The sequence below is a fragment of the Alligator sinensis genome, unplaced genomic scaffold (genome assembly GCF_000455745.1).
Source record: "Alligator sinensis unplaced genomic scaffold, ASM45574v1 scaffold706_1, whole genome shotgun sequence".
In the NCBI taxonomy this organism is placed as follows: domain Eukaryota; kingdom Metazoa; phylum Chordata; order Crocodylia; family Alligatoridae; genus Alligator; species Alligator sinensis.
This window is the reverse complement of record NW_005842683.1, coordinates 280,460-302,480: the sequence shown is the minus strand read 5'-3', so window position 1 is coordinate 302,480 and position 22,021 is coordinate 280,460. Positions and strand designations below refer to the sequence as shown.

Below are 22,021 nucleotides of genomic sequence, written 5' to 3'. Positions count from 1 at the left end.
GAGGAGGAGCCCTGAGTCTTGCAGTTATCATTGAAAGATCTATGAAAAATGATGCTGGATAGGTAATCCCTGCCAGTAATCCTAATTCATTTGGGACAGTATGTGTGTCAGGGCTAGGCACTTCTTTTGTTGCTTCTCCCATTAAGGCCAAGGGCATGTCTATACCAGGACTACAGTGCCCACTGGATGTCATGTTTCTGACCATGTTCCATCCACTCTTTTCTACAGTAAAACTTCAAACCCTGAAATTTGTCAGTTTAAACAGGGACTATGGATTCCTATCTCATTACCTGGATTAGTTTTTGTAACCTCCCACCCCACCCCCCACATTGTTCCTATAGGTTAACTGCTTGTTTTCTTCACTTCCCTTCCTCCTTGTCTCTCTCTCTATCTATCTCTCCCCCTCCCCACTTCTCTTTTGTATTCTAATTGATCTTCCCTTCAATTTCTCTCTATTTACACATGGCTTTCTGCATGTCCTTCCAGTATCTAATGAAGTGAATTTGGGTTCATGAAAACCACTATCTGGGCTCATCTATGCAGGACATTTACTGCTCAGCTGACTAATTAACTTCCTAGTAAATGTCTCAGCATCTACACATGTGCCTTAATAGGGTGCACAAAAGTAATAAACTGCACAGCAGGGTAGTACTTGTACATAGAAGTACTATTCTGCTGTGGATAGTGATGTAAAGATGTTGACTGGCTGGCTAGTTCACAAGGGTGCTTCAGTGTCAGTGCTACCTGCCAGCTAGCCCTGGCTGGCTAGTGCACAAGGGTGCTTCAGTGCCAGTGCTACCTGCCAGCTAGCCCTGCATTGAGGCACCCTCATGCTCCAGCCAGCCCCTCCACAGCATACTGAGCTTGGTCAGAGCAGCCCCAGGCTGGCAGGCTGACCCCTGGACCCATTACCAGCCAGGGCTGCTGAGACCTGGCTCAATGTGTTGTGGTCCAGATGTACATGCAGACATGTTCCAGGGAGCTTCCCCAGGAGCAATAAACTGTGAAGCAATAAACTCTGCAGTTTATTGCTGCCCCTAATGGCATGTATAGAGGTGCCTTCTGTCAGTGAAGACATTCCATGGCTTCCCTCTGCAGTAATTGTACAATAGCTATTCTGACCGAACTCCCCATGTGGATAGTCTTATTCTGAAATGAGTGGGTTTTTTCTGATTTCTTAAATCCCTGTTTTTAGTGGATTAAGACAAATGACACTCTAAAATAGCGTCATTACTTAAATATACAGTTCACCTTTATTACAGAATAACTTCTTCATAAAGAAAATACTTAAGTCATTATGACTCATGATTATTTCCAGTGGCATAGCTTTTGTTCAGAGTTTTCATAAGGTACTTCTAGCCATTAGTATTCACTGTTTCGGAAAACATCTGGATTAGTAAATTCATTTCCTAGAATATAATGGGACTATTCAGGGTAATGTTTCCTTATTATCCCTGCCCTATGATCTCTATCATAGATTCTGGAGTAGAGTTCTTCCTGCTTTTTTGCTGAATCAGAAAATATAACTAAACACTGTTGTTGCACACAATTTAAAAAGTAAATCTGATTGGTGGACTCAGTTCTTCATCTATGGAATTATTTGAATCCTAATAAATATATACAAAGATTCATTTTTAATCACTTCAAATAGATAGATAGATAGATATCTATATCTATATATAGTGATTAAGAATGAATTCTTATATATATATTTACCTCCAGCTGTCTAAAACATTGAGGGGGAAATTCAACTTAGTTTAAGAATTAACCATAATTTTCTCAACATCTCATTTTCTATAATCAGAATTATGGTTATTATGTAATTCATATGAAAATAGTCTTCAGCTCTCAGTCTTCTAGCAGGCTTCCAGTATGATCATAAGTGGTAGAAAGTTTGCATTCCCTTGGTCCAACAATTAACAGAAAAGTCTGCTTAGATAATTGTGTAGACCTTGGCATGGAATCCACCTAACTTCTGTCCTACATGTGTATAGAAGGTGGAATGAGATTTATGGCACAGAATCAAACAGTCCTTCTCCTGTGCATTTCAGTAGAGTTGTTTAAAAAAATGTAAACAAATCATTTCCACATCATAAAACAGAGCTTTGTCAACATTTTTCTTTCAACAGCAAAAAAGATTTTTTTTGAAGGTCTTCCCCTTGGGAAAACTGAAGAAAAACAGTTCATTTTTTGCAAAGCTTCAACAAAAAGGGTAGAAAATGCATCCCCATCCCATTCCCCCAAGCAACTATATAGCCTGACAGTGCAGACACTTTCTTGGAAAGTGGAAGATGTGGGTTTGAAACCCCTTAGGCTAAATCCAAGTTTCCCATTTCCAGAGTGAGTGCTGTAACCAGTGGGCTAATACGTAAAAGGTAGGTACCACCATCTCCTCTTCCAGCCATATTGTAAAAGAAAAGAGGGGCCCCTGCTAACCAGTTTCAAACCATGCCTGTAGGCATCAACTTTAAGGAGGGGACTACATTCTTTAAAAAGCCCTTTATTGGCTGTAGTTGCATGGGCTATAGGACCCATAGAGAACAGCACCATGTTCTTCCATTTAGTTTCTCCATGTCCTGGGCTGACTGTCTTAGCTACAGGGTCCATGGGTAATGAAGAGGATGATGATCATGATGGCCTCTTCTACCTTATTCTCATGACTAAAGCACAAGTCATCCAGACAGACATGGTAGGCAGGGAGAGTAGGCAAATCTGTGGACTTTTTTGGCAGCACTATGGGAAAGTGGGGCACGAGTGGGGAATGAGTCCATTTCCTCAATTTGTGGCACTTTATCTACTTAACTGCCCAGGTTTAAAGACATATCTTTTTCTATTGCAGGAAGCAACTCTATCTCAAGGGATTATTCAGAATGTTGAGATTTCCTTTAACTCATATGTGTCTGAGGGTCCCCGATTCCTGTTTCCCTCTTTTCTCCCTGGTTTTCTCCTTCCATCTTCCATGGAAGCTCCTCAGACTTGGCACAAAGTCACAATTTGAAGGCAGGGCAGATCTGTACCTTATAGACTAATCAAAGGGTGTATATATACTTATCTAGATATAGCTATAGATATGAGCTATATATAACATAAGCTGTTGTGGGCTGGAGTGCACTTAATTAGATGCTTCTTTATCAGATAATAAAAGCCTCTCCTGGTGAGAATCTTTTAACTTTTTTCACTTTCTATGTCTCTCCTCCGGGCATCATCTAGTTGTGTTTTCCTGGATACTTCCCTGGGCCTCAGTTGCCTGTGACCTCAACAGAGTTATAATGCTGAGGAGGGAGGGAATTCACCTGTTCTTCAGAAACCAGGGGGATCTCCACCCTCACTTTGCCAAGGAGCTGCATTGGTTAGTGAATGCTGGGAGGTTGTCCCCAGAGGTGTAACTGACCAAGAATGAGCAGTCCTTCCTCTCCCTTCCCCCTCTCCCTTTGCCTCCAGAAGCTTCAGCCTGAAATTTTGTGTTACAGAGTGAAGGGTACTCTGGGAATTATAAGTCACTAGAGTGTTGCTGGATTTTGCTGCTGTTCAGGGGAGAATTCACCCTGTTTTTTGCAGAAGATACTCATGTCAAGAGGGCAAAAAAATCTCTTTTGATTTCTGCAACAAGAACATGGAATGAAATCTCCCCCTCAGCAGCAGTAATTTTGTTTCACTCTTGAAAATTACAATTTTTAGAGCAGTGATTCTCAACTCATGGCTTGTGGAATACATATGACCCAATCAGCACTGCAGTCCATGTGACATCTTGTCACATCCATTTTTAAATAGATACACAGGAAGTAAATTGTGCGGGTGAGACCCACACAACACACTGAGAGCTGCAAATGTGCTCCACTATAGCAAATAGATTGAGAGCCACTGTCCTAGAGTGTCCTACACCTGACACAGGTCTGTGCCTTCCTTGGTCAATTCTGGCATCTCCCTTCTGTTAGACACTGCTGGAGGTATGTGCCACACTCACCTCCTTCTTGTTATACCACTTTTCCTCACACTACACGGTTAAACAGTACTCACAAAAAATCATCTCCACCCACCTCATAGAAGCTAGTGCACATCACTTTTATGCTCTGAAATGTAGCACAAGCATATTGGTTGCTTCTTCAATTTCCCATTCCCTCATCTGTCCATCTCCTTGCTTGTACTTCCTACTAGTACTTTAATGCAAAGTTGTTTCAAGGCTCTGATATTATTCAAGTGTTTGCTTCCTCATGGTTTGCACTGGCACAGTAGTTAAATCAGAGGCAGGCAAAATACAGCCCACAGGCCAGATTCAGTCAGCCAAGCTATTCTGTCTGACCTGTGGGGCTGCTAAAAAATTTAGAAAATTAATATTTATCTGCCCCTGCCTGCTGGTCAAAGATGACAAGGCACCAAGGGCACTAGGACCCAGAAGGAGCCAGCAGCAGGACAAAGCAGCTGCAGCAGAAAGGCCTGCCTGGCCTCAGTCCACCCCCAGCCAGAAGCCTAACAGTCCCTGGAGCTGTTCCCACCTCCCTCTGCTGGAGAGGGAAATTCAGATAAGAAGGAGGGGCAGGCAGGGATGAGGCAATTGCCCCAATCCTCAGGGCTGGACTGGGCTGGGTCCTGCAGTTCTGGTACTGCAGCCAGGAACCACATGGTGCTGGAGTTGGGGATGGGCGGGGAGGAATAGCGGTAGCGGCAGGCAGGAAATCAGGGAAATGGCGGCAGTAGGTGGCAGGAGAGTGAGGAGAGTGGAAGTGAGCAGGCACGGGGAAGCACAGTGAGAGCTGGGTGTGAGCATGGGGCCCGTGCTGGCAGGGGCCCCCTCTCGCTGCTGGTGCAGCCCAGCCCAGCTCCACAGAGCCCCTGCTGGCCTGGGCACCATGACCCTGCCGCTCTGCTCTAGGTCTCCTGCCCAGCTATTGCTGAGCTCCTACTTCCCACCCACTACAACTCCCCCACCACCTGCCACCAACATTTCCCCCTTTCCTGCCCGCTGTTGCCACCATTCCTCTCCACCCCCCACAATCCCTGGCCTGCACTGTACCACCACACAGTTCCCGACTGAAGCTCTGGACCTGTGATTCTTGGCTGGCTCCATGCGGTGCTGGCCAGGCTGGGCCAGGTTGGCTCCACCTGTATCCTGAGGTCTCAGCCATGCAGTTGGGATGTGGTGGTGGAGTGCTTGCGGGGAATGGGGAAGTGGCAGAAGAAAGGCAGCAGTAGCAGATGGAGGGGAAGTGGTGATGAGCAGGACATGGGGCCCACACCAGTGCCCCAGAGGCAGAAATGGCAGAAGGACGGAGCCTGGGCTTGGAGGAGTGCTGGCAGGGGCTCTGCCTGCCACAGGGGGGTTGTGGGCAAACCCTCCCCCTCCATACATGCCAGAACCCTCCCCAGACACCCTCCCCCCACACACAGTCTCCCACAAACTCCATACCTACCCACACCCCTAATGTCCACCCACACATCCACATGCTCCCCCACCCCACATACATACACCCTCACACCCTCCATGCCTATCCACCCCCCGCAGAACTCACACACACCCACACCCTCCCCACACCACATGCACACATGCCCACACCCTCCACATCTATCCACCTCTGCACAAACCTCACACATACCCACATGCTCCCCTACATCACATACACACACCCCCATGTCTATCCACCCCCTCACAAGCTCCCCCCACATACACACCCTCCCCCACACCCCACACACCCAATATACATGAGTAGGACTTCATTTTAAGCTATTAAACAATCACCTCTATGTACACGACACAAACACATAGAAATCAGGACAAAAATATTTTTTTTCAAATCAAATTAATGAATGTTGTAGTAGATGTTTAATTTCTAGAATCTAATTGGTTAATTTTCTGGCTCCAATGTGGCAAACCCCCTTGCTGAAAGGAGTACTTCCAGGGAGCAAGGGGAGGAACTTCTGGTGACAAAGGTCAGGGGTTAGGGGGCGGGACTTCTGGTCCATAGATGGCGAACAGGGGGTGGGGCACCTGTCAAGTGGTGGAGCTACCCTTGTGGCTCTCAACAGCTTACCAAAACTTGGTAAGCCCCTGAGTTAAATGACCATACTATGGGTCCAGAAGTCTATATTTAAGCCTTGCTCCTGACTCACGGTGAAGGCTTCTCTCCCCAGTCCTAGTCAACCCTCCACCATACCAGTTAACTGATATTTAAATAGGTTCAGATTATGAAGATAGAAGTGGCTGGAAGTAAAACAAGCCAGTTACTCTCCTGTGCACAGCTGGCTACAGAAACATGCATGCATTAACTATACTGGCCCAAGGGACTGGGTCGATTCCAGTAAAACTTTGGTTCAGTCTACTCTTGGAGCACTAGTAACCGCAGAAAGATATCTTTATTGTGATTGAGTAGCATTTTCCAAGCCAATTCCTAATTATCAGATGAATGCCTTTGAATTATAATTAACCCTTTGGGATCCTATTGGTCCTGACATTGGCCTCATGATGATAGACCGTATCTGGGAGAAGCAGATGCCCTGGTGCTATACTTAAAGAGGTAAACCTTTGCAACCTGAAACATTGGAGATTTCTATTCTTTGTTGCATTTACTTGCTCTTATCCAAGGCTTTAGGAATTACTTGCAAACTGTCTGTGTATTTATCCCAAACCATTGAGTTGTTGATGGTATTTTTTTAATCCATGATGGTTTTACTTCTAGCAAACTCTGAACCTGCTGTGGTATTTATTACATTGGATGAGGAGAAAGTTTTGGTTGGGCCAAGCATGATAATCCTTTAACAATGGAATACTTTTTCAGGATTCAGTGTTTCTTTCATATTGTTATTGTATCATCCTCCTTTGAGTGTTTACAAGATTAGTCGGGCCTTGCTTGATTCCTAATATGGAGAGACAACAATCAGCATTAACTTCAGTCCAAGATGTTGTATGCTCTAAATCTCCCATTCCTACAAGATCAGCAGACTAGCCTTTCCATGTTGGGATGCTAGACACTTTCTTTCTTTTACTCCTCTGACATTTCACAGGAAAGTAACAAAAAGCATTGTAATGAGACACAAACTGGTAGTTGCACAGCTGCCTTAGTGTGGCCCTTACACACATGCTCATAAGATCAGCCTCTCAGCAGACATTCACTGAAGAAGAAAAAGGGGTTCAGATGTCTATGTACCCAGATAAGTGCACTGAAATTGGGAATGCATTCAGGCTCAATCCTTCTGCCTCTGGTTTCATGAATCTTTCATTACTTTCAAATAAATTAAATGAATTTTAGCAGGAAAGAGATAGTCCAGCCCTAGAATATCCTGGAAGTCCAGGTGGCTCCCTGCTCAATGCTCCTGTGAAATCTAAACCTAGGAAGCTACCTCTCCCCATGAAGTAAATAGAGAGACATAGGTACATTACTCGGGTTTGGTAACTACACCGGGGCAGTATAACTAAAAGTTAGGTACTGTAACATAGAAGATTTAATCCTATTTAACCATATACACGTAAGGGGACACATAGTAGCAGCATAACTGCTGTTTTGGGGAGTTCTTTATAGTTTGGAATTCTCTGTGAATGATCTTGAATATGTACTTACTGGATGTAAATTGAAAGAGGTTATCTTTCCTGCCTTTTTAGCTCAATAGCATTAGTCCAAGGGGCAGGAGCTCCAGGCTCTGGTCTACAGAGCATGTTTAAAAATACATCTGCTGCTTCTCAGCAAAGGGTTGAAATAATCAAACCATAGGCTAGGAATTACTTGGCTCATTCTCTAGCCCTGCATCTTCCATTTACTATTTATCAGAAAAACAGCACTGGGGAAGTATATGGCCCATTGGGAACAGTGGCCCAGGTAACCAAGGAGCTCTTCCTTTTTAGGGCCATATACATCTAACTAAGCCATGCACCCTCTGTCTTGTTCTCTTCCTCCTTGTCCCAATGTATCTCCCTATGCTGGGAGTTGGCCAACTTCAAGAGGAGGCCTGAAGGGAATTCTGAAGGGAATTCTTGGCCCATGTCTCAGTGGTTAGAGTAGGTTACTGGGAAACAGGAGGCAGAGATTCAAATCCTCTCTGGGCAGGATGAGATAAAGTGAGGGGCCAGAGCCTGGGTCTCTAGTTCTGTGGGCAAATGCCCAACCTACTAAGCTAAAAGGTAGGAGGCATGCTTTAAGGCTTCCCGCACAAGGTATGACAATATTGAATTGTAAGCTGTGGGGAAATGCCAAAAACTGTAGTTATGCAACTACTTCTGTATCATTAAAACACGTGAAGTGGAATAGGACTTAACTCTAGGTGCTGAGATATATGTCTCTTTTGAGACAGTAGTCTCAGCTGTGTCAGGCCATGAGTTTGGGTAAGGTTAAAATAATTTTGAAACGGAGCACTCGTATTGGCCAAGATACTACATCCCTTTTCTCTTCCCTGTTCACAGGTTTGTGTGAAAAAGCAAGACAGAGGGGGAAAAGGAAAAACAAGCATTCTGAAGAAATCCCATTATGAGTGCATTGATCGCAACATCCTTGCCCTTGGCAAAGACCAGCATGGATCCTGGGGCTAGTCTGAATGATACTAAGACAGAGATGGAGGCATCGTATGCTGTGCTGAAGTTCATGGAGAGTTTCTGCCTGCTCAGCTCAGCATGTGGGATGGTAGGGAATGGGATAGTTATCTGGTTCCTTGGCTTCCACATTAAAAGGAACCCCTTCACCGTCTACATCCTGAACCTGGCAGTCTCTGACTTTGGCTATCTCCTGTGCATTGCAATTGAAACAGTTCAATATTTAATGCAGTTTAATGTAGGAGTTCAGTTTGGAATATTCCTGTTCCTGGATCTTTTCATGTATGGGACTGGCCTGTACCTCCTGACAACCATCAGCATTGAGAGGTGTCTGTCTGTCCTCTGTCCAGTCTGGTTCCGATGCCACCGTCCAAAGCACTTGTCTTCCATTATGTCAGCCTTGCTGTGGGCCCTCTCGTTCCTAGTTTGTGGACTGGGGTACATTTCCTGTAGTGTGAGTACGCTGCACAATTGTCAGCAAATACTCATAACTATTGGTGTGCTGGACTTCCTGATTTGCACCCCCCTTATGGTTCTGTCTGGTCTAACCCTGGTCTTCAGAGTTTGTTGTAGTTCCCACCGCTTCAAAACAGGAAGGTTATTTACAGTGATCCTTCTCACCATCCTTTTCTTTCTCATTTTTGCTGTTCCCCTGGGTGCCCTGCTCTTGCTTGATTTTTGGAATTACAAATTTCTATATTCTCCTGAGATTGGTTTTGTGCTATCTTGTGTAAACAGCAGTCTCAACCCAGCCATTTATTTCCTAGTTGGGAGCTACAGGGATCGACAGTTCAGGGACACTCTGAGAGTTGCACTCCAGAAGGTCTTTGAGGAAGAGGTAAATTTCAGAGGTGAACGCGAGACTGCTTCTGCAGAACTTGAAATGACAACAACAACCCAGTAAAACTCCTACTTTGTTCTACACAAATGACTGTACTTGAATTAATATAATTCTGTATCACAGAGCCAAACAAACCAATGATGTAATGGTTACCCACTGTTCTTTAATAAAGGACACATGCATTTGTGTATTTTTCTTCACCCTTCTAGACAGGTCTCAACAAAACCAGATAGGAACACCCATCCTTCTACTGAAATGTGAAGCAAAGCTCCTATTGTCTTTGAATGAAAACCAAATTAGACTGATAATGCTCAGTTTAAGTTTTATTTGGAATGGCACTAACCTTGAATTTTGTTTTTCTGTTTGTTTTCAAATGTGTGTTATACACTATCTGCTCCTGATAACAAGTGGCTGCAGCTTCTTTATTAAATGAGTGACAGAGACACAGAGCAGACTTTAAATTTCCTCTGTATAAACACACAGTGATAAAAAGAATGGTGAAACATAAAAAGGCAAATCTGTATCATCATGAATCAACCTTTTCTGAGCCCTTGTGCTGTGAAATGCCTATTAACAGTATTTTTAGTTCTGCACACTTAAGGTTGTGTTACAGGTTACTTTTAAATTATTTTAAATAAATTTAAATGGGCATGCCCAAAAACAAAGGGTGTCAAACTGTGCTAAGTACTCGCTACGAATTTTAAAGTTATACCACTTCAGATGCGGGTTATCATACAGCCATTCTACCTACCTCGAGTTAGGGTGTTAGTCTTCTCCATGGAGATACAGAGACCAAATTGCAGTCATCCAGCATCCCTGGATGCCTGGCTCCTGACCACTCTACACCTGCCAAACTTTCCACCCTCCCAAGCTCCACTGCCGATGGGTGGGACTGGCACCAAGCCAACACACCCACCAAACCCCAGTGAGTCCAACCTCATCGCACATGGCACCATGCTGCTGGTTTCAAGGATCCCAAGATACCCAATCTGAGCTCCTGGACTGGAGGTCAGGCACACTCCCCTCCCCTCAAAGGGATAAGATCTTGCCCCACATCTGGGCAGCTCTCCCCTTGTCAAGAGAATTTGGGGGAGTGGGGGCACAGCTTCTGTGTTCCAGGGCAGGGGAGAGGGAAAAAGGACTCTAGCACTGAGCATGATGACAGCATAAAGCTGAGGGAGGAATGCTTTCTTGGGATCTATGGTTTCATTGCCCTCAACTCCCAGGCTCTGCTCCCAGAGGAGAAAAAGAGTCTGGCTGTTGGCCACACCTCTGGTCTCCAGGTCCTCTAGTTACAAGTCTAAATAGTGCAGGTTAGGAGCAGCATTTGGCCTCATGGGTGACTGGTGCCACCTGAGTTGATGACTGGTGCCACTTGCCCTCCCTGACTGGACAGTCAGCAACTGTGCGGGGCGTTCCCCCACAGCCGATCTCACAAGCCAGGGGGTGGCCCCCTGTGGCCAATCCTGCCAACTGGGGGAAGGGTCCCCCTGCGGAGGCTGATCCTGCCGGCCCGCAACTGGCAGCAGCAAGCCACTAGCACTTCCTGGCACACCGCTGGCACTTCTGGATTGGGATCAGCCACCGGAAGAGGAACACTTCTCCTGGTGCACCCCTGGCCGGCACTGTCAGTGGGGGCAACAGCGCTGTTGCCTGCCCCACCTCTCCCAGGTACGCTGGCTGACAGGGTGCCCTGGCACTCTCAGGGGGGGCATGTGCACTCCCATGCACCCTCTACACATCGCCGCTGCTTGGCTTTAATCTGTGACTGCTCCGATACCGTCTTTAAAACCGCCTAACATTCCACAGGTTTAGAAGGGTTTAAAGGTAACCTACTGCAGCATCCTTATGCAAATTTATAGTTGAAACTTTAAGCTGAATTCAAATGGAGGAGGGAAAGGAAAACAAAGAAACAAACAAATATATTAACTCCATTCCAAAAAAAGTCTGACACCACACAACTAAATATCAAATCCCAAGTATTTTTCCCAAAGTGTGGTTGCTTTGCTTTTTAGCTAAAATCCTCCTGCATATCTATTTAACTCTGCTTACTTTGTAGCTCTCTTCATGATAACATCAATAAACACCATTTAAAAAACAACCTGTCAATATTCCACTACTTTTGCACCTCATTGTGCAGACTCCTCCTCCACAGCACATCCATCCTCCCCTGGCCAAGCTTCCTGTTGGAGCTGCAATTGTGCAGTCCTGTCACCACGGCTGCCAGCAGCTGGGCCCACATGGAATGGGGCATGATGCAGTGTACTGAATAGTTGTCCTGCTTGACCAGCACCACAATGAACTGATGCTGTCACGTCACCACATCAAGAAATTTGAGGAAAGATGCCCTGGGATGAGCCCCCCACAACTGTCACAGAATCACTTTCCAGTGGTGCTCTGGTGGCAGTGGCTAAATTGCTACGGGCAGGTGGGTGGGCAAGATGGCTACTTAGCATGCTGCATCATGCCCCATCCTGTACAGGTCTAGCTGCTGGTGGCCATAGTGCCAGGACCGCACAGTTGCAACTCCACCAGGACGCCGGGTAGGTGGGGATGGATGCAGGGGGCAGAGGAGGGCAGACGAGTCTGCGCACTGCACTGCCCAGCCCCAGCTGTGGCAGAGCGGAGAGGCATGGGGCTCAGCCCTACCTCCTCCAGCTTGTGGCAGTGGCCAGTGGGCCAAATAGGATCAACTGGTGGGCCATATATGACCCTTGGTCTATATTTTGTCCACTCCTGGTCCACAGTGATGCTTAGGGAATTGTTAATGACAGACTTTCAGCAGTAATAGCCTGCAGTGCACCTGTGAATTTTTCAACACTGCACTGAGGGGCAAGAGAGAGAGAAAACCTCAACCTCAGAGCCTACAGATCAGCAGAGCATCTAGGGCCAGATAAGGCTGCCATTGGGTGTCAAAGTTAGGGCTTCCTGGGTGCTTCTATATGAGATGCTGCCCATGTAGTAGCCTGATACTACCGCACAGTACTGTCACATGGCAAAAAAATGCATGTGTATACTTGATTATACAGGTACTAAATAAATACACTGTAACCCTGAGCAGTAGCGTCTCACATAGATGTGCCCCCTGTGTGCATATGGTATGTAACATCAACCTGAAATAAAAGTGTAGCCATTCTTTCCACTTCTAATGAAGCAGCCACCAGCCTCTGAATTAGTATTAGACGATGTCTTGCTCTCTTATTGTCATGGTTTCCCCAGAGAAGCACTTATTTGGGACCATATATAATCTGAGTACCTCCTGAAGCTAGTCTGGGAACAGCTTCAGCAGAGGGTCAGACTTTGATTCTTGAACTCTGAGTCCTTGCCTCTGTGGGTCCTTGAGCAGCCTCATTCTCCATGCCCTCCCTCTATGGCTTATCTCCTTTGGAGGGATTTCACATCTTACAGCAGACAGAGTGCACCCAAATCACACGCAGCAAAGCAGACATCTCTTAAACAAAAACAATAGGAGTTAGTCAACCTCAGTAAAGCAAGCCCAGTCTTTGGAACATGAATCCCATGCAGTCCCTGTCAGGGAACACAGCTGCAGATATTTTCTCACAAGCCTTTATGGCTCCTCTCCTACTCCTTCAGTATCTTTCTTCCTCCTTATCTAGATGAGTCCCTATTGCTCAAGTTCACTTCCACTTTCAAGTCCTTTCTTCAAACTAGAAACTGGAGGAAATCCCTTCATGTGCTAAGGGTGGAATCCTTTTGGTGCTGTCATATGTCTTCATATGCAAACTGACCTATTCAAATTTGATGGTCCAGTCCCCTCATTTTTTTTGCAAAAATATATATTCCTATTTATACACATATACACACACACACACATATCACAGTATCTCTACCAATCTGTCCTGTGACCACTCAACAATCCAAAGCACATTATTGCAATTACATCAAACACATGCCCATCACAAGATCTGCACCACAGTCCCGTGCGTCCACGAGCCAGCATGTCCATCACCATCACGATTATGCAAGAGCAGTTCCACAGTTTATTCTTCCAAACACAGTTTAATTCTTTCCTTTGCCTGGGCATAAGCTAGTTTGAAAAATTGATCCATGCAACATCACTATAGCATAAACACATTTAACTCAGGAATATTACAACAAACCCGCAATATCACACTTAACAGTTAATTCTTTCTCTCACCTAAAAACAAAGAGAAATTTATATTAATTATGTTTGTCTGACTTCCTGTTTCTTTATATATGACTATTATATCAACTATGACTATATATATGACATGTTATCTTGATTATATTTAATTCTAAGTTGTTAATTCATTTGTTATTTACATGAATAAATATTTTTAAAGAACCTTCATTATCTAATTTGTTTAGCTCCATAAACGATGCATGTCCCCAGAGGCTGGGGGGCACAGTGAACGCCCACAGGCTGTGGCAGTGATGTCGGTGGCAGGGGCATGGTGGCAGTGAATGGGGAGCTCCTGCAGATCCTGCCAGCAGTGGCAGTGGCAGCCAGCAGTGATCAGCAACCACCCACAGATGCTGCCAGTGGTGTCGTGGGACAGGGTGGTGGGGGGATGGCCAGTGCTGACCACTCGCAGGCATCACAGGCACCGCCAGCAGCATCAGCAGTGCTTCTTTCAGGGGGTGCATCACCAATCTCAGGGGGTGCACATTATGTCTTAAAATATATTCAGATATATATTCAGAAAATGCAATTTACAACAAAGAGATATTTATAGTGGGTCCAGGCATCACAGTGCTGAGTACATTTTTTGAGAGAGAGAACTTCCTAATCAAATGTACAAAAATACAAAAAAAATACATAAGTCAATGCTTTGAGAAACCAAATTTTATGATCCTCATGGTAATCAAATTACACTATAAATGTACCACATCACTGTCAGTTTTCCATTATGTTTATCCCTAAGCCATTAACTTCCTTTACAGTTAAGAGTTTAGAAGCAAGCAGAATAATGTTGATGCTAACAAATGATATAAATGTGCTTTTAGTCTGGGTGGGTCCCTGTGCAAGTAGCTTTCCTTTGAGTCTAATGGTAAGGTATTTTCTCCTCAAACCTTTTAAGGACTGAAGAGAAAGATACAGAGAGGAAATAATCCAGAGAAAACAATGCAATTTGAGTCCACTCTCATCCAATCCCATGCTCTGGGGGGTTTTGGACCAAGTATTGTCAAATATTGTGATATTATCATGTACCTTATGGTAAGTGCTTTTGCTTATAGCTTCAGTTCCTGCACTATGCACTACCCAAGCTTTCACTGAATAAAATAATTTCTTGTTCTCAAAGTTGCAGAAAAACTTTGAAAATGTGAACAGCAATTAGACAAACAGAGCTAGTAGCTGTTCCTCATGTGGTTTATCCTCTAGTGTCAAATGGAAGTCAAAGGGAATATCTGTTCAATAAAATTTTATTGATATTGCCTGAGACTGTATGCAAGGAAGAATATTACTGTTCTGGATTTAAGAAGCAAAGGAATTTATTGTATAGTCCATGACTATTATTTGACTTGACAGTAATTCACCAGTTTCCTACAGGCTAAATAGTTTGTATACTGAATTACATTATGATTCTGACCTTGGGAAAGGAATTTTACACTTCATGCTGCTGAGAAATTGCAGATGCTTTAGGCTGGAATATCATGCACTGAGAAACAAGGTGGGCAGGGTAGGGCATTAGGCACTATAATTTTCAATGGACAAATATAAGACAAAGGCACAAAAGATGTGCCCTTTTTGACAGTATATTTTCTTCCAGAAAACCCCTAATTGCCTCTGCTGGTTTCTTTAGGCTAGTTCCAGCTTTGTAGTAAGAAAGGTCTTTTCCAATGATAGAAGGCATCTCTACATTTCAGCAGCAGGAGAAACAAGAAATACTAGTAACATCAATGTATTTGGGGGACTTACCCATAAAGCAAGAAACCTAAGTCCAAAGCCTCCCTTGCCTAGATGGGGGTTGAATCTGCTTTTCTCCAACTTCCAAGCACATTCCTCCAAGCACCAAACCACACATCAGGCATTGCCTGAGCTTTCTCTGGTTCTCCTTTTGAATCTGAACTATTAAACCTTTTGATTTACTAGTGTAACCTTGCTTGTGTTCTACATGTTTGACTGTGGTTCTGTTCTATAATGGTAGTTTACATATTTCTTACCTGCAGATCCTCATTAGTGTGTTGCTTTGAGGGACTATTTGTACCTCTTTTCACTGTTTGTTGGGCGTTGTACTGTTTCAGTTAAGTACAGACAGCCAAAAAGCCTGAAGAGGAATTGATTCAATCTTTTAAGGTTAGTTTAAACTGCATAGATTGAACCAAAAAACAACTGAGCAGACATTCACTTTTGACTCTGGATATGCAGCCTGCAGTGGCCCAGGCCAAAAACTGGAGGGGCACTAGAGCATGCCTCCTAGCCCTCCCACCCTGTGAGCAGAGGCTTGCAGGGGAGGTGCAAAGTACCCTAGGATGTTAGGGAACTGTGAGTTAACTTGAATCTAGAAAGGATCTGGGACAGAAAATAAATAAACCAATTTAACTTAAATCACTTAAGTCTGATACTACATCCATCCAGGTTTATTTTAAACCAATTTTGACCATTTTTGATAGTGGTAATGATTACCTCAGTATTCTAAGGAATGAAATCTGATTGGCTTTATTTAAAGTTCTTCATTTTACTGGAACTTTCAGAACTAGACTGAACTAGATTTCTTGCAAATCTTTAACCTCTCACTTAATTGGGATTCATATCCTGCAAATGCAAAAAGGTGAAGGAAGACAGGTTTATTATCTCCCTCCCTTCTTTATTAACACTGGTCTGTCACTTCTTCACTTTAGTTGATGATTTGGCATGATTTGCTTTCCTTTTATATGTAAGCATCTACTATTAGCACAATTATATCATTCAAAACATTTGGTCCTTTCCTCTAATGTTAATAAATAAATGAAGTTGGATGGTCCCTTGTTTTCCCACACATTGTTGTCCAAATGTAAATGTGTTTCCTGCTTTTCATATGTCACAAAACCCCCTTTTGAGAGGCATATTGATTATGGCAGTCTGTCTCCCACTTCTTACAGCTTTTATCTTGAAATGTAAATGTGGCTTCCTGCTTTCCTGTTTAAGCAAGGAGTTTGGTAACCTTCCCTGCTCAGGTCTGTCGCATAGCTCCAGCATCAGTTAGAGGGCCCATTGTGTGTAATGACTAATGCCAGTTCACCGCTAGCCATTCTGTGCCCATAGGTGGCTCTCCATTTCAGTGCAAAGAGATGCAGATGTGAGAAGCAGGAACATTTTCAGACAGGAACTGTTCTATTGATAATTTTGTGGTTCAAGAACTTATCAAGGAAAAGGGCTTGTAAGTACAAGTCAATTCAGTGGGTTCAGGAAAACAAAAAACAAAAAAACCCTGATACTTGCTGAGAAAACTGGAAAAAAAAAAATCTCTAAACCTAACAGTGATATAGAATAGGGTCTAAAACAGGTAGGAAGAGTGGCAGAGACCACTAGTGTTAATGGCCAGAGCAACACTTGAATTGTATCCTAGTATTTCTCCCTGCATCAATGGCAGTATCTTCAATGCAGGCCTCCCTACCCAGCACTTGCCACTGTAGGTGATACATGACAGCCCTGGGTGAGACTCCCTTCTCAGATGACTGGGCTAGGTAGTAGCTCCTTGCATTGGTTTGCCTGTGACTGTGATTTGTTTGACATATAGTTAAGGGGTAATAGTTAAATATTCCTTACAGTGTATGCTGGCTTTCCTTTTCCCTTGTAATAAACCCTGTTTTAATTTTAACATTTCCTTGTGAGTGGGGAAGTTTGTTCACATTAGAATACCCAGTTAAAATATGTTTTCCCAGATTTCTGATGTAAAGGCTTCTAAAGTTGAACCCAGCCCTTCTCACTACTATCCAGTGACTGGCAGAAGGTTTATATTAGTCATTTGATACAAAGAAAGGAGGTCAGTGCAGTGGGGAAATGTATGTCCCATTGAAAGCTGGGGCCCAGGGATTGCTCCTTTTTAGAGCAATATGCATCTTACTGAGCCACATACTCTGTAGACCAAAAGGTCTCAGCTGCCTAGACAAGTGTCTGATACACTCAGCTATTGGAAGTAAGATGCAAACAGCATCCTTCTCTGTCTAACATGGTTAATCATGGGTTTCTGTGCAGCTATGCTTTTGTGACTTAGAATCAAGTATGCATGCAAAATCGGTGCTTAAATACAGCTGCGAAGGTGCAGAGGCAATGCATAGCCTATTGGCTATGCTCAGTCTATAGAAGCCCACTATTTATTTTTGATTGTTTATAATAATCTATTCTACATGGAAAGTAGAATCACTACCTATGTGAAAGGGTTAAGAACACCATTTGTGCAGACAGACAGCTGTCATTTTTGGTGCACAGAGGGAAACTGAATCGCACACTAACTCGGTTCTCTTTCTTGGCCTTCTGTATCACTCTGAGCAGGCTCCTTTGTGTAACCCAGTGCTGTGTGTTTTGATGGCCTGAAAAGGCTTGAACCATTAAAACATTCTGCATGGAGACACGCCTGTGGCAGTGTGTGCCCTCCCCATTTTCCTGCTGTGCACTGTGCCCCTCCAGTGCAGTGGTTCAAGCCTGCATCCCTTAAGTGCAAGGGGTGCAGAACCATTGGCCATCATCTTTGAAAACTCATGGCAATCAGGAGAGATCCCAGATAACTGGAAAATGGCAAATATAGTGCCCACATTTAAAAAAAAAGAGGATACAAGGAACTACAGACTAGTCAGCCTTACCTCAGTCCCTGGAAAAATCATGGAGCACATCCTCAAGGAATCCATTTCTAAGTACTTGGAGGAGACAGTGATTAGGTACAGTCAGCATGGATTCACCAGGGGCAATTCATGTCTGACCAACCTGATTGCTGTGGGAGACTATATCAAAAGCCTTGCTAAATTCAAGGCACACCACGTGCACCAGTCTCCCCACATCCACAGAGCCAGCCACGTCATCATAAAAGGCATTCTCCCAGGCAAGCTAACAAGGTATGGGCTGGATGAATGAACTGTAAGGTGGATAAAGAACTGGTTGGAACATCAGCTTCAGAGACTAGTAATCAATGGCTCAAAGTCTAGTTGGCAGCTGGTATCAAGTGGCATCCTTCAGGGGTCAGTCCTGGGGCTGGTTTTGTTCAACGTCTTCAATGACCTGGAAGATGGCATACAGTGCACCCTCGGCAAGTTTGCAGATGACACCAAGCTGCAGGGAGTAGTAGATATGCTAGAGGGTAAGGCTAGGATTCAAAGTGACCTATACAAATTGGAGGATTGAGCCAAAAGGAATCTTACGATGTTCAACAAGGACAAGTGCAAAGTCCTGCACTTAGAACAGAACAATCCCATGCATCAGTACAGGCTGGTGGCTGACGGGCTAGGCAGAAGCTCTGCAGAAAAGGATCTGGGGGTTACAGCAGACAATAAGCTGAATATGAGCCAGCAGTGTGCCCTAGTTGCCAAGAAATCTAATGGCATCCTGGGCTGCATTGGTAGGAGTGTTGCCAGTAAGTCAAGGAAAGTAATTATTTCCCTCTTTTCAGCACTGCTGAGGCCACATCTGGAGTACTGTGTTTAGTCCTGGGCCCCCCACTACAAAAAAGGATGTGTACAAATTAGAGAGAGTCCAGTAGAGTACGACATAAATTCTGAGAGGGCTCGGGGACATGACGTGAGCAAAGACTGGGGGAACTGTGGTTATTTAGTATAGAGAAGAGGAAACACAACAGCAATCTTCAACTACCTGAAGGGGGTTCGAAAAAGGATGGAGCTAGGCTATTCTCAGTTGGGGCAGATGACAGAACAAGGATCAATAGTTTCAAGTTGCAGGAAGGATAGTTTAGGTTAGATATTAGGAAGGATTTTCTCACTAGGAGGGTAGCAAAACACTTGAACAGGTTATCCAGAGAGGTGGTAGAAGCTCCATCCTTGGAGGTTTTCAAAACCCAGACAGACAAAGCTTTGGCTGGGATGATCTAGCAGGAGGTTGGACTAGACCTTCTGAGGTCCCTTCCAACCCTAATTTTCTGTGATTCTATGGTTCTCCTTTCCCTTCTCTCATGGGGACAACTGTGAAATGGCCATCTCCTTGGCTGCAGGTTCTTGCTCACCATCAATACTGGAGGAGTGGCTCTGTTTCACTACTCTTCCTCCCCACAACACACACACACACACACACCACACACACACACACCCACCCCCCCCCCCCCCGTGTAACAGTTTCCAGTGCTCCCTGGGAGTACTTCCTTCAGATCAGGAGGGGGTGACCAGGGGTTTGCTGGTACCAATATAGTAGAGACATTGTCAGGTTACAAGGTAAACAAAAGCAGGGCCCTTCCTCCCCAGTGGCTCTGCCATGGGTAGGGGATATGGGTGTATGTCTAGGTGCAAATGATAAGCGAGGGTAGGTAAGGTGCATTTACAGGCAACCTCTGACACAACAAGCCCTTTTTGCAGGGACTGAAAGAAGACATCATTTTATCACTCCCTGAGGAAGCAAGCTTCCACAAACCTCTTAAATAGATACAGTACAGACCCAGGGGAGGTCATTGGCTATCAGGAAGAGAGAGGTAGAGGGAGACACCCTCCATAATGAAGATGGACAGATTTCCAGAGTCTCACAGTGCCTGAGAAGCAAGAGAAAGAGCAAGCTATAGAATAGCTTGTCTAGGGAGGCACCCTCCACATCCTCTACAGAGTATCAAGCAGCCTCCCATTGCCCCACCAGCCATTTTTCTCAAGGCTAGCTTCTCTGCAGCAGAGCACATGATCACAGGTATCTGGGGTAAGAGAGAATGCATTGTTTACAGACTGCAGCACTGCCTGGGTGAGACAGGAGTATCTGCTTTTGGAAGTGCTTTTCTCTGAACCTGCTGAAAGCATATCCAGCCTGTGAGCTGCCTGCCAGAGTTGGGGATGGAGTGACCTAGCTAGGCTCTGGAATTTTTTTGTACATTTATAGGGGAAATTTTACCCTAAGTGAATATCATGTTCTTTCATATCTGTAATCTTCCTCCTCCCCTTTGTCTGCATAGGTTGAATCCAATGTATAGCATCAATATGCCTGGGCTCACACCCGGGCCTGGCAGTGCCAGAAACAGTTAGGGTCAGTTAAGATTTAATTAAACAAAAGCAGTAAGCTGGAAAAAGAAAGGAAAATAGGAGTTCATGGAGGAAATAAAAGAGATGTTCTCTTGGAGTCTGCCACTCATGTCCAGTGCTTAGGCTTAGAAATCTCCCATGGGCATCATGTGACATTTGCATGACTTAACTACAGTGTGGAGCAAGGGCAGGGAATTATTTTGGGTGGAGTGCTACTTTTCGAGTTTTGGCAATCTGCTGAGGGCCGTATGCGTAGCCCCACCCTGTAACAGGTGCCCCACCCCCTGGTTGCCATCTTGGAACTGGAAGCCCCTCCCCCAACCCCAACCTTTGGTATCAAAAGTCCCTCCCCTTGCCCCTGGAAATATTCCTTTCAACAAGGGTTTTTTTCCATCTCAGAACCAGAAGCATACCAAATGATATTCTAAAAATCAAACATCTACAACATTCATTAATCTGATTTTTTTAAAAAAATCATTGTCCTGATTTACATGCGTTTCTGTAGCGTATGTAGAGGTGATTGCACAATAGCTTAAAATGAAGCCTTACTCTTGTAAACTGTGGGGGACATAGGGGGTCAGTATAGGTTTGGGGTGGGGGGTGGGAGCATGCAAGTGTGTGTGGATATATGTGGGTTTGTGGGGGGAGATGTGTGGGGGAAGGGTGGCTGGGCTGTGTGAGGGAGTGTAGGCGTCTGTGTGTATGGCAGTGTGAGGGGGTGTGTGGGTGCATGTGTATGGTGGGGGGTACTTGTGGGACTCACCCTAGAAACACACACACACACCCCTCCAGGCCCCGGGGTACCGTTGTGCCCCTGCAGTCAGGTGATGCAGCTGGGGGCCAGGTGGTGCTGGAGCAACCGGCTGCATGCAGGGAAAACTGCTGCAGGCAGACACTTCCAGGTGGGGGGCCTGGCCTTTCTCCCGACTCCTACAGGCTTCCCCTGGGTCCTACTGCCTCTGACTCCTGTCATCTTTCACTGGGAGCCCAAAGCAGATAAATATTAAATTTTCTAAACTTTGTAGGTGCCCTGCAGACCAGATAGAAGGGCCTGGCGAGCCGTACTTTGCCCACCTCTGCCCTTAAGCCAGTATGGTTAAGTCATGCAAGTTTCTGTACCCAGTTGTGCACAAGAGTGCAACAGGCTTATATTACATCCAACCATTTCTGACTTCACACCCTCAGCTTACTTAAAACTTGATTGACTGTGAGACAGGAAGGGTTAACTGGGGGCTGGGATGTGTAACAGGTAACACTGGCCCCTATTACTAGGAAGGTCGGGGAAGGACAAGAATCTAAGGGCTCAAAGTGACAGCAAGTAGTCGTCACACAGGTGGACTGAGCCAAAGACTAAGAAGGCCTCCCCAACAGCCCAAAAGATAAAGCAAAGTCATTGCAGGTAAGAGACAGGAGGTGAGGTAGGGGCAGGAAAGAGTTGGCAGGCAGACTGAACTACAGCAGGGCAGCAGGAGTGGGGGTGGAAGACCCCTGAGGCCTACTATGAAGAGGTAGTCATCATGTCATCTTGGTCATCATGTTGTCTT

At 44.9% G+C, this 22,021-nt stretch overlaps 1 protein-coding gene across 1 annotated transcript; it reads left to right on the top strand.

Moving 5' to 3' along the window:
• The first annotated feature begins 8,418 nt into the window (after positions 1-8,418).
• Positions 8,419-9,507, top strand: LOC112551963 (proto-oncogene Mas-like). Its single transcript, XM_025215903.1, has one exon. The coding sequence runs from the start codon at positions 8,451-8,453 to the stop codon at positions 9,414-9,416; it is 966 nt and encodes a 321-aa protein (XP_025071688.1). The 5' UTR covers positions 8,419-8,450; the 3' UTR covers positions 9,417-9,507.
• The last annotated feature ends 12,514 nt before the right edge of the window (positions 9,508-22,021 follow it).